This window comes from Anser brachyrhynchus (assembly GCF_964034855.1).
Source record: "Anser brachyrhynchus genome assembly, chromosome: 1".
Classification (NCBI taxonomy): Eukaryota; Metazoa; Chordata; class Aves; order Anseriformes; family Anatidae; genus Anser; species Anser brachyrhynchus.
Window position 1 is genome coordinate 30,968,226 of NC_137694.1, and position 13,719 is coordinate 30,981,944.

The following is a 13,719-nucleotide window of genomic DNA, read 5'->3' on the forward strand; positions in this document are numbered from 1 at the left end:
CAAATGTATTGCATTCATTTCCAAATTTGAAAGACCTTAGTCCTATTTATTCTTGATGCTTCAGTTATATCTCAGCATTGCACAATTAGATTCAGAGGTTGTATACACCCCTTTCAGTTTAACATACCTAAGAATTTTAGCAGTGTATTGATTGTAAATTTCAAAAGTCTTTTTAATGGTATTCTGCAGTCTTCCTTTTCGGAAACTGTTTTGTTCCTACAAGGGTAGGTCATGCCGTTTTTAGGCACACACTAGATGGCAGTATGTATGAATAGAAAAGTTCTTTTGGAAGGGACCTTCAGAGATCCAGTCCTACTGCCTGAAAACTTCAGAGCTAACCGAAAGTTAAAGCCTAGTATTGAGGGCATTCTCCAAATGTCTCGAACACTGACAGGCATAGGGCAGCAACCACCTCTCTAGGAAGCCCATTCCAGTGTTTGACCACCTTCATGGTAAGAAATTTTTCCTAATACCTAGTCTGAACCTCCTCTGGCGCAGCTTTGTGCCATTCCTGCACATCCCATTGTTGGTTATGGGGGCAAAAAGACCAACACCTGCCTCTGCACTTCCTCTCCTCAGGAAGTTGTTGGGCAACGAGGTTGCCTCTGAGCCTCTAGAGTAGACAACCCAAGTGTTTTCAGCCTCTCCTCACAGGACATGCCTTGCAGCCCTTTTACCAGCTTTGGTGCTCTCCTCTGGGTACTTTCAAGACCCTTAACATACTTTTTATATTGTGGAGACCAGCACTGCATGCAATCTTCAGGGTGGGGCCATGTTAATGCTACTTTTAAGGGAGAATCACCTCATGGACTGGGTGGCTGTGCTGTGTTTAAAGCATCCTAAAACGCGATTTACCCACTTGGCAGCTAGGACACACTGCTGGCTCATGTTGAGCGTGCTGTCGACCAGCACCCCCAGATCCCTTTCTGCTGAGCTGCTCACCAGCTGCTCGTCTCCCAGCCTGTGCCTGGCATTGCTCTGTCCCAGGTGCAGAACCCAGCATTTTCCTTTGTTGAACTTCATGCTGTTGATGATTGTCCAATGCTCCTATCTATCTAGATCCCTCTGCAAGGCCTCTCTGAGTGAGTGATTGTAAATGGCTGCCACCAAATGTATTTGAGAACAGTCAAAATTCCTGTTGTCTTACAGAATTTTCCTAGAATTTTTCTTCAGTCAATCAAGGAGTTTGCAAGATAGCAAGCAGTGCTCCAAATATTTTAAATACTACAGCATAGATTATTCTTACTTGTTTCTCTTTCCAAATAAAGCAGTGGAATTAATTTGCTATCAGCCATGTGTGTTTTTGCAAGGATGAAATCTGCAAAACAAAATGCTATTTATCAACTTCCCAAAATTCTCTTTATGAAAGTAGATGCTTCCTGTCTCCTATATGTCCTTCTAAAGCACAGTTTATGATATTTGAACAGTAATTTAGTGATATAAATGTCAATTGATCTTCCCTTTTCAAGATAGATATTCTGCTAACCTATGAACTGTGTTAATGGTAATCTGTCATTGTAATCTTACTCCATGTTATATTTAACATTTCAAAATATTTCTTTTCAGGAGCTATATTAGCTTTTATGTTGGGGTTGTTCCATATTCCTCTGGATGATTGTGAAGAACTGTATCGCAAGTTAGGATCAGACGTTTTTAAGCAGAATGTAATTGTTGGAACAGTCAAAATGGGTTGGAGCCATGCCTTTTATGACAGCGATATCTGGGAAAAAATGCTCAAGTAAGTAAAAATAAATTATTTTTAACCTGATTTTTTAATGCAAGTCTGAGAGCCTTCATTTTTGTTATTGTTTCCATGGTAAGCAAATTCTTAAAACAAAGAAAAAGGATTAGTTTGTGTTCTCATTCTTTTGAAATATCTGTTTTCGTATTTACCAAAACATTTAAAGCCTTTAATGTAATGGTTTCTGTTTCTGGGGAATAAAGTAAGCTTTAGTGCACTGATTTCTGATTATATTCCTGTCTGTTTGCCAAGTCTGCTTGATCTGACTCATTACAGATCTGCTACAGATTTTACTAGCCACCTGCTGTGCCTTTTTATTTTTTAAGGAGACATAGCAAGAAATGAAATAATATGCTGTAGTAGGGATTTTTAATTTTAGCTGCTCTATTGAGGTTTTTGGCCCACTTCCCCTTCCTTTGAAAAGTGAAAAGAGCTGTAAGGATTGCAATGAAAAATATCCAATTTGTTAGAGTTAGCAATGAAAAGATACTTGTTCAGAGATATGTATACAGGTGTGTTAATGGATATATGGGGGAAAGAATCACTGGAAGAAATTAGCTAATGTTTATTACAAATTCTATGAGTTTTATTCATTGGTATTCATGTTGATAGTTGTTGTGGTTTAACCCTGGCAGGCAGCTCAGCACCACACAGCCACTTGTTCAGTCTCCCCAGGAATGATGGGGGAGAGGTTCAGAAAGGTAAAAGTGCAAGAAGTCATGGGTTGAGGTAAAAACAGTTTCCTAGGTAAAGCAAAAGCTGCACAAGAGAGTGAAGCAAAAGAAGGAATTTATTTGCTGCTTCCCATCAGCAGGCAGGTGTTCAGCCACTTCCAGGAAAGCAGGGCTCATCAGACGTAATGGTTTCTTGGAAAGACAAACACCATCACTCTGAATGTCCTCGTCTTCCTCCTTATTTACTCCAGCTTTTATTGCTGAGCATGGTGCCACATCATATGGGACGTTCCTTTAGCCAGTTTGGGTCAGCTGTCCTGGTTCTGTCCCTTGTGCACCCCCAGCCTCCTCACTGGCAGTGCAGCAGAAGAAGTTGCAAAGTCCTTGGCTCTGTATAAGCCCTGCTCTGCAACAATTAAAAACATTGGTGTGTTATCACCACTGTTTTCATCAAAAATCCAAAGCAGTGTTGTGTGAGCCTCTACAAAGAAAATTAACTCCATCCCAGTCAAAGCTATGACAATGGTCCAGTTGTTTATAATTTTTAGCTGACACTGATTCTGAAAGAATAGAAACAACTTACTCTGAGAGCAAAATGTAAAATGATAAAAAGCTTCTTTGGATAAATAATAAGTTTCTTTGGAAATGTGGTTAATGCATTTTATGGGATTGAAAGCCTCTCTTCTGGACCTGTGCTGCCTGAGGTTTAAACGTCTTGCTGCTTTGTTGAAGTGAAGATGGGCTTCCAAGCACTTTACCTTTGTGAGTTTACAATTTTTTAGGAAAGTTAAATGTTAACGATACCAATATCATGTCTTTTTTCTTCTGAGATATCTCAAGTTCCTCTTTTTCCCAGAAAAGAGGCAAGGCAAATAAATACCTCTTTTCTTCCCCTGCCCAACTGAAAGACAGTCTTTTACAAAGACCAGGATTACCTCGTGTGGAAGTATTTTGTGGGCCTTTAATTAAAATGCTATTATTCTTTGTAGCTGCATATAACACGAAGGAGGTAAAGTATTCTATTCATGGACAGTGGACAAAAGCAAGGCAATTATATTATTCATAGATTAAAAATAAAATTCAGTGATTAACAAATTACTCTTTTTTGACCCAATTCTGCAGTGTTGAAGGGAGATGCTATACCTACACAACACTTCATTGAAACAGTAGGATTTCATGCAGGTTTCCTCACAGCCTAGAACTAAGAAAGAAATTGAAAGGACATATAGCATCTCTTTATGGAAATAAGAAGCTCAGATCTAACTTTAAGTAATTGCATGGGAAAACTATTTTGTATTTTGTTTTAAATTCAAATCTTAGCTATGCTGAGGGTATTTTTTCCCATGGTAAATGGTAGTTAGGTTTGTCAGCATTGCTTGAAATAGAGTATAAATTTCCAATATTCAGATATGCAGCATACATTTAGCATTTGATGGGATTACTTCCAGGAGAAGTGTTCTTGCTGAAAATAATTCAGCTAGTGTTGCATTAGGCTAAGGCTAATATTGAATTCATTCATGGGGTATAGCATAAACTTCATTTCTGAAAATTACAACTAATTTTGTTTAACTTCTTATTCAGTGTTACAGGGAATCGATTGTCTTAGTATTATTTTAACTTATTTTAACGTTTCTTATTGACTCCTTGTGCTACAATTTGAAGAATGGTTTTAATCAGATATTTTTATTACTTTGTGAAGAAAATTATACTTACTGTATAATCTGTACATCACTCTGTGTAATGTTGTATTGAATTGCATTTACAAGAAGAACTTGATGTATAGTTGCAGTTTTTCTGTCTTCTTTTGTCTGTTCACATCATACACTTTTTTTTTCCTTTCATACTATCTTGAGGGAAAACTGGAGAAATTTAGTGAGCAGCTAGGAGTTTTTTTTGAAAAGTTAACTAAAATCTAATACTGGAGAAAAAACTTGCTGACTTAAATGAAAGCCTCCTTGGAATTGTTATGGATGAGCACCCACTCAATAGGCTTTTATATCTTGACTCTAAGCAAATGGAAGTTGAAATAGATGCTGCTATGAGATTATTAACTAGTATGCCGATATCCTCCAGTGTCCTGCATTATGCAGGAGGGCTACCTTCTAGTTAGTGATTTGAAAACTGAATATGAAAAAATTCCACCTGAAAAATGAATGGGAAATGTATATTGAGTTATTATTATGGAGAATTAGATTACAACTTTCTTCTAAATCATTTCTTTTCTTAGTTTTAGCTTTTCTTAGTTTTTATTTGCAGAATGTAAAACGGTTCAGGAGAGTTACTTTCATTCTTGTAAAACTACCTAATGAGGTTATTGATTTTTGGATTCTTTAATGCTGTGAAGTACTTTGCTTTCCTCTCATAAAGTAGTTGAGTAATCCTGCTGATTTTTTGTTTCAGTATGTAGCAAAAAGTGAGTAACTGAATCAAGACTTCAGTCACTCTTCAGACTTACTTCCAACAGCCTAGTAGTTATGAAGTACTGGTTAACTGAAATTAACTTCACTAACTCTTGAAGTTAATTGCGGAATTCTGATTAGTAAAGTGAAATCCAAGCATTGTTTTTTCTAAATACAAAATTCTTATAAAAGTTGGGGTTTATAAAAATGTATGTCTTTTGTTCATGCTAAACTGATGGAGCGCTTTCCATTATTTACATTTATTTGTAGAGAAAAAATGGGCTCAAATCTTTTGATTGAAACTGCAAGAAATTCCAAATGTCCAAAGGTAAGTACAGTGTTCTGAGGTCAATGTGAACTGTATGCTCCACAAGTACTTGTTAAGAGTTCAAGTAAGAGTATTATCACTAGAAGAATATTGGATAAACAGCAAGAGTATCGATAAGCTCTGCAAGCATCTGTATAAGATAACCCATGCTTATAAAGAATAAAAATTAATTAGATACTTAAATTTCTTTAGCAATTTCTCATGGTTTTAGGTAACACTGTAAGATAGAGTATGTTTCAGGTTTGTAAGCAGAGAGATACTTAGGTTAGCCTCTTGAAGTTGTGCAAAATTTGTTTTTGGATACAAGAAAATTCTAGTATCTGGAGATCAGATGGAGATCTGGAGATCATGTCAAATGCGGTGTCTGTGTGTAGTAACAGGAAGGAGTCTCTTTTCAGTTTATCTGGATTACCAGGTTTTCTCCATTCACATTTGTAGGGCTTGAGTTCTGTACCCTTTCCGTATCATCTAAAGGGCACCATTTAGTTGGAGGGGTGTTATATTCAGCAGCAGCACAAGAGTGAAAGATGAGAAAGCATGGGTATTTTTGGTGAAGGATAGGGTGTGAAGAAAGAAGGGAAATATAATAGCACATATTTCAGAACAATCTGTAATTAACAGGTGTTTTGGTGTCATAGCAGTATATTCAATGCTTTACTGTTAAATGGAAGACATTCACATTTTTCTAAACATAGAAACATGTGCTTGACTGATTGTGTTCCTACTCCATGCCTAAAACAAGGACATGAAAAGGCTGGAGTGGTATGTTACTTTCTGAGGGAGAAGCTATTCTATGTTGACTTGAAAGTTATCTTTGAACTGGGATCTTTGGCTTCCTTCCATGTTCTTCAGTAATAAAAAGTGAATATAAATAGAGTTGAAACTAGTTATTCACAGTAATCACTTTGTAGTGCTGGCACTCTTTACGGGGCCAGTAAAATCAAAATGTGCAGTTGTGTGCTCTGTGCTGCTGTTAAATTCATGAAGAGATGGATTTTTCCAAAAGGTGCCTGGCATTTTACAAGTTGCGCTTTCGCTTCAAGAAGCGGGCTATATGGGTATTAAAAAAAAAAATAATAATAATCAAGCATCAGTTTGGAAAATTTAATAGAAAACTTATCAGTGTTCTTTTCTGTAGTGATGAGAACCAGGCTTTTCTTTTGACAAAACAGGAAACTTTTTTCTCCATCAAATGATATAATATAAATCATGCACACATTTTCCTTTTCATTTTCATCTAGAAGTTATACTTTTGTTTTTCCTTTTTATGAAGGTGAACTTGCTGTGTATTAAATGATCTACTTATGTAGCTGAAGAATGGAAATGAATACAGCAATATCACAGCATCAGCTGCTACTGCTGTTGAGTAATGTTTCACACAAAAAAATACTCTGTAAAACAGTACACAAAATAGAATTGAACACCCACTTGTCTGCTATAGAGTATTGTTCTAAACAGGGCCAGGCAGTCTGGTGCATCATCACAAAAAGGTCTTGCAAATTCTAATGCTCACCCATAATTATAGGTACTCCCACCTCATGCATTTAGATCTGTAAAATGTGCTGAATTTTGCAGTCATGCATTTTATGGAAATACAGTTGTGGCCTTTCACTTAAACTTATGTATGTGGCTTAATGATGTTTCCATGTCCTTACAAAAAAACCTTGAAAGAAAGTCTTCCAAAGATTTTTTTTCCCCCTTTGAAAGAGATTTTTCCTGCAATCCTTTAACAGAGGTTGCAATGTTAAGTAATTGTTTCCTAGGAGAAAGAAATTGATTGATGTTTCTTACATATGTATTTCATATGTAAGTTACTGTTTGCTTGTTACTGTGTGAGAATTGTGCAGACCTACTTCTAGTGCACTTTTCACTTTCATTAGGATTGCTCTTTTAGAGCACTTTGAATTACTTGGAATTTGAAATAATAATTCAACAAAATAAATATGCAGGTATTGTTTTGTATGTGTATCTAGCACACATAAAGAGAATTGGCTTTGTTTTGTAGCGTTAGCATTAACTGCTATTTGTGAAGGTGAAACTTTTTTAATGGCATATATGACACTAGCTTTTGTTTGAATATCAGTGGATAGATGGAAACAAAATAGTGGTGGAAATTTTTTGGTGGAAACAAAATAGTGGAAACAATGTTAGATTTAAAAAAGCTTTTTCTTTAGGGAGGTTGTATTGTCTTGTTTCTTTAAGTTCTTAAAATTTATATAAGTGTTATAAACAAAAGTTAATAAAATATGTACAAAGGATTCCAGAGACTCATTAAATTTATAGATTGAATTTCATAGTTTGTGAAATTGTCATTATCGTACTATTATGTAATATAATTCAGTTTTGCTCGTTCTAACTCCTTAGGTAGCTGCAGTAAGCACCATTGTAAACAGAGGAACACCACTCAAAGCATTTGTTTTTAGAAACTACAATCACTTTCCTGGGGTTAAGTCTCATTATATTGGAGGCTGTCAATATAAACTCTGGCAGGCCATCAGAGCGTCATCTGCTGCACCAGGTTACTTCCAGGAATATGTCTTGGGCAATGATCTTCATCAGGTAAGTTGAAATCTCATCCTTTAGTAAATATTTTCCAACATTATTTCTGGAAAAGAAAGTTGTCTGAATTTCTGAATCAAAACTAAGCAAATACCTTCATAGCAGAAAGAAAATCTAGGGCAGTTTAGGAGTAAGAAAGGAAACTTTTGATTTGTATAGCCCTTATAGAAGTAGAAGGGTATTGGCTTAAAAATCTTTGTGGTATTAACGCAAACTTAAGTTCTTCTGCTGTTCCTTTCTTCTCTGCCTGGAAGGAAACTTTATACGGGTTGTAAATTGCCTCTGACTTCCTGCTTACAACTGGTATTTCATTGAGCATTATTTCACTAAACAGATGGTATGGCTTACTATCTAACGATACCATAAGGTGTGAAAAATTCAAGTTGTGTGTTTCAGTGTTCCTTTTATTAGTGAATAACTTCTGTTTATGGGCTACTTTTAATTCCCTGTACTGATAGTTTATGAAGCTCTACACTGGTTCTGAGCTTAACAGCAAAAAGTAGGAGATGCTCTGGCAGTTGTATTAAAATCATAAGACAACTGCAGAAGAAATTCCCTAGAGGATAAAGCAATGTCTCCTGTCAACAGTGAATGATTTCTTACTTTATTATAGCTCCTGTTGGTGACCCTGAGTGGTGAAGAGCGAGGCAAATGAACTTTACTTAATAGATTTTTTTTAACCTTTCTGTTCTTGCCCTCCAGTGCCCCTTGATTGTTCCATAACTCTGAGTTTAAAGGAATTGTTTTTACAATACATAACATATTTAAAAATATTAGTGTTTATTTGAGAAAAGATGTATTTCAGGTCTGTGGCAGAAAGAACTGTGATAGATGACTGAACCCCAGACCTTGAACAAAGACAGCGTAGGATTCTGTCACTTAAATCTAAAGAAAACATCTATTACATTCCTATCATGCTAATTAATATGATGGCATTAGCATTAACTAATGGAAAGCAGTACTAGCATATTTTCAGTAACAAGTGTACCTGTATCACGTCCACAATTTCTCATGGTGTTCATTAAAAGGCTTTGCAATCTCATTAACATAATAAGGTTCATAAGTAGTACCAAAGTTTAGCAGATAAATAAGGACTGTAAATAAAAATTTCATTATATTAACAGTCAATAAACAGAAGCGCTGATACAAAAGCAAACCAGATAGAATTTAACCTGAAAAAATCAGCACACTTGGGAGAACAGTTCTCTGAAACTTGTCTGCAACTGCCCTCTTAAGAAAGTGAAAGCAAGTCTGCGTATTTTCTGCCTAGACTGATAAAGTAGGAGAGCTAAATCACCATATCAGAGGGTAAAAATACTTGAGGATGGTGCAGGACATGGCTTTTAGACTCATAAGCAGCATGAGGCATATATTTAATAGTCATACATCATACTAAGGTTTGAGGGTATCCAACATGTCATTTATATATATATATTTTTTTTTTTCAGTGCTCAATTTCTTTTTGTTACATACATTGTTGCAGTTGCTGAGGCTTTTGGAAAGGATAACAAGAAAGCTTATTGTAGGCCTTAGTATGTTTCTTTTCATATAACACATCTTTTTACTATGTAATGTAATTTCCTTAACTTATTCAGATTCGATGAATTTATCTAGTTTTAAATGTTAATTAATGGAAACTGTTCATATGTTGGCAATTTCATGTGTGCATTCCAAAAACATTAAATACTCATTCAACACCATGTTTGAAAACAGTAACTTCAAAAGTTAAGCTATATGTTGAATGAACCTCTGGAAGGAGGTGGGATAATTACATCCAGCTCTGTAAAAAGTCTATACAGCTTGTGGGACAAGGGTTTGCATGGAGGGCAGGATAGTTCTACTGCATCAACCAGATTGAGAGCACTTCTATTTTCTTCATATTCTTTTTCCACTCTGTTTAGAGCCCTTTTCTTTTTTTCCCCCCTTGTTTATGCTACATCTGGTTATCCCCAAAGCATTTTAATCAAATATGGCCTGAAATAAGCAAATAAGTTGTGTTTCATTTTTGTAAAGCTAAATAGGGAGTCTCACACAGATATTCTGTTTGAAACCCCGAAACATAGTTATCTTCCATCTGTCCAAGCAGAACTAGAAAGGGAGCTGCTAGAAAGGGAGTCTTTGGAGTTGTTCCAAGCTGCTCCTTAACTGCTGGAATGGGTCAGGGTTAAGCTATGTGAGGCACTTTTCTTCCTCTTCTCACCCTTTCGCTCCCTCTTCCCTTGAATTGAGAGCACATCAAAGTTTGTGTGTGCTTCTATATGAAGAATAGCTAAATAGTATGTTGTTTAATTTTTACAGAGTGCTTAGACAATTACTTGTTTTAATATTGTTTTTGAATTGCCAGACTTGTGTGAAATGCAGTAAAGTGGATATTTGATACCATCTGTATTCACTTTATGTCCAATTTACTAGACCAGAGAACATGAAGTTATGATTAATGTTAGTAGAGGTCAGGTACAGTATTCTTAGATACACAGAGGTAGAATGACATCTAGTTCACTTTTTCTTACTCAAGATTCTTTGGCCAAGCCATTCCATATCGTCTTATCAACACTGTTTCACAAACTCGATGTTCTTTTGTTAAAATGCTACTTGATGTATTTTAATTGCTAGAGAACAAGGGCTTAGGATGTGGTTAGATTAATTCTACAGAATTCACACCTATGAGTTCCCAAGGCTATAGGTTTTGTATTCTTCTTGAGGTGCTGACCTTTGTAAGCTATAGAGAACTGAGTATGTTTTCAGTATTAAAACCACTTACTGTAGTACAACTATATGCTAAATTTTCTATCTAGTATCATCTGAGAGATCTGTCTTCCACCCAAGCATGAAATTTTAATGCTTTTGTATTCTTGTAGAGTCCAAAGGATGTCAACTTCCATGCCTTCCTGGCTTTGTTTCCTCAGATTGCATTTTTCTTAGCACATGGGATGTGCTTGTTTTTTAATGGGGGACAGGCTAGCAAGGTGCTATATTACAAATGCTACATAACATAACAGTTCGTGTGCTGATTTGTATCTCAGATTTCAATTCCACCAGTGCACAATCAAGCTACCTTGAATTACCTCGTTTTAGCCCTTGGGGAAGAGCTTCCATGCCTTTAGCAGACTGTTACACTTACGTGCTTGGATGTAATGGTACCTCAGTAGAAAATGTAAGGTAACCAAGGGTTTTATCTCTAATAAGTACACAAGATGAATTGAAAACAGTATGTATGCATAAATATATTTTAATGGAGTCCTAAATACAGTCAGTATTTAGCCAATACAGGCAGTATTTAGCCAAAGTGGCTTTGTTAGTAATATTTCAGGTTTAGAATTTTTAAAGTATGTTAATAACTCAATCCTGGGTTGTAGTTCATATAACTATTAGATTTTTGTTATGCATCATTATTGCAAAAGTGCATTGTTATAGTCATGTTAAGTTCTTTGGCTAGACTGTGTATGATGCTAAATTCTATAGTTTATGTGGAAATACTTTTTTTGAACTGCAGAAATAAAGGAAGCATACCATCGTTAGGCATTCTCAATGGTACCATGACTTTTGTAAAGTGCATCAGCATAGTGCGCATTAATTGTATGCCAGAGGATTCAATGCTGTACTATGGTATCAGAAAGGTGATGGTACTTTGGTGGATTTTTTAATGGATTGGAAACTTGTATTAAGTCATCAATGTAATCTCTTCTGAACATAAACTATGATAGTTCCTTATTAACCTATATATAATCTACTTCTGCAATGTTGATATTCCTACATCTTTCAAAGAATAGAGAAAGGTAGAAGTACTGGTAAATGTCTGTGAAAAATCAAAATGGTAAATATGATGGGATTTGTTTCTTATTTTGAAGTTTGGGACCCTAAAGGATTTTATTTGGAAGCCAGGCTTTGTATTAATTTATCACTCAGTTGTACGTTTATATCTGAATGAAAGGCACTGTGGCAGTTGACCTGACTTAGGACTCTTCAAATGTATGAAAATACTTATTTTGATAATGGGAACTTAGTGGATTTTTTTATGGTCAGTCTGCATAATCTCTTTTGTTACCTAGCCTTTGTTGAAATTGGTGTCCTTCCTGAAACTGCACGAAGAAGATGCCTAAGAATTGTGTAGGGTTGAGATGCATAAAATCCTTAAGACTGAATAACCAGCCATATATGCTGGAATCATGCCTGGGCTGAACTGTGGCTGTTCACTTTAACACTGACATTTCCATACCTATGTATATTTATACATGCATGCGTATTTGTGTACGCACATGCATGGCCTTTCTCTGGGAACATTCCAGTCTGACTTCCTGTGTTAGCCACTCTCAATGTTTGAGAGAATTGTACTGCATTAATTTATTAATAAGCTAATTATTTCTATAATTGTTTGGATCTAATTGTTAAGAAATACATTTCTAGGTGCCTAAACCTTCTCTTCTTGTTCGTCCTGCTGATAACCTGATGGCAGGTTAGTCAAATTTCCACAAAATTAAGCAGTTCAGAAAACAAATAGCAATATTTACATTCAGGTCAATCGTGCCATGCTATCTTGTTCCACCCTGTCAAGAAGGAAAAACAGTGCAGCTGTTGGTAGATGAGGGGAGGAGGATTAATATTCTTTGTGGTTCAAAAGAGGAACACATTAGTATTCAAAGGGATTTAATCCCTGTAACATGCTTCTCCAGAAACCGTGCAAGTCAAGAGAGACCAAGTCATGATGTCACAGTATTGAAACTGTATTGCCACATGTCAGCTTTTTTATATTAAAATCTACTTAGGAAGTATTGAGGGAGTCTTAACCTCTCCCCAGTCCCATTAAAACCAGTCATTTTTTTCCCTACTTCTCACAGAGGGATGATATTTCTTAGATTCCTCTTTTCTTCTGTAGTGTAAAAAGCATTTCCTTTTTAGCTGTTCAATAATGTCACTTCAGTAGACAGTGTGGTATGCTGAGCAAATTGCCAATTAATTAATAGAGCAGTTTTAAGATTTAACAAAATCATTATGCACACTTCATTTACTTGGTTTTACAGCAAAAACTAAATTTGCACCGCAGGATTAATTAAAAGGGCAATGAGGAGGAGGGAGAGGAATTTAACAAAGCCATGTATTTTTCTAAAAATAAAATATACTCAGTTTAACACAAACGACTTTTTCTTGGTGCTTTCCCATGATTTCATTGCTGCAATACAATTCCATTTAATGAAATGCTGGTGTTGACTTACAGTAGTGTTCAAATAACCATGTTTTCTGACCTTGGAGCAAATCAAATACTGAAGTGGTTAAAAAATTGGCAGCTAGTCTGTTAGTGGAGCTTTAGTGTAAGGGTAACAGTACATATGGTGAGAATATGACCTATAAATAAATATATATATACACGCACACAATACAATAACATGTAACTAAAATTTCAAGTTTCACCTTGTCTGAAAAATAAGAAGCTGTATTTTTTCATCTTTTCCCCTCCTTTTATGAGATGGTAAATCTGCCAAGCCATTTCATCTTTGTAGCTTGTTACGGGAGAGGCTTCAAAAGTGATTTACTTAGTGGATCCTGCCCTAATTGGTTTTACATGGTGGCTTTTAAAATTAGATTCAAGGGTGCTTCCCAGGCTCTAAGAAGACATAGAATATAGGTCACATTGGAGTTCTTTTCATTCTTAGGATATGCCACGGTGATCAGTATGCACCAGAGCTTATACAGACTGTGGTTTAATAGGTGTATCTTGTTCTCACAATGATAGAAACAAGTATTTCTTTGTTTCTCTGTCTACTTGTTGCCATACACATTTTCCTACAGCCTTTGAGGTAATACCTCCTACTGGTTAAGGAAGAGGAATTTACTGGAATGCGTTAGCTACATGGATACATGCAATTCTTTTTCTCTTACAGATTCTGTAGGGTTGGTTATCAGTTCTTAGGGTGGATGCTGATGATGCGGTTTACCAGCCTTCATGAAAATGCTGTTTACTGTGCCAGTGTTACTCTGCAGAGCAGACTCCCTGCAGGATTCCCTGCAGGGACTTGCTAAGTG

At 35.9% G+C, this 13,719-nt stretch overlaps 1 protein-coding gene across 8 annotated transcripts in view; it reads left to right on the forward strand.

Annotated features, from left to right (window-relative positions):
• Window positions 1–13,719, forward strand: part of PNPLA8 (patatin like domain 8, phospholipase A2) — a 37,011-nt gene that overhangs the window by 9,726 nt on the left and 13,566 nt on the right. For 7 of the 8 annotated variants that reach the window (XM_080557303.1, XM_080557307.1, XM_080557308.1 and 4 more), the window contains exons 7-9: window positions 1,567–1,738; window positions 5,085–5,142; window positions 7,507–7,701. In XM_080557303.1, the coding sequence (XP_080413429.1) occupies window positions 1,567–1,738; window positions 5,085–5,142; window positions 7,507–7,701 (425 nt within the window). Of the gene's footprint in view, window positions 1–1,566; window positions 1,739–5,084; window positions 5,143–7,506; window positions 7,702–8,314; window positions 8,463–13,719 lie in introns of those variants that run through there. The other variant, XM_080557309.1, reaches the window with a different exon arrangement.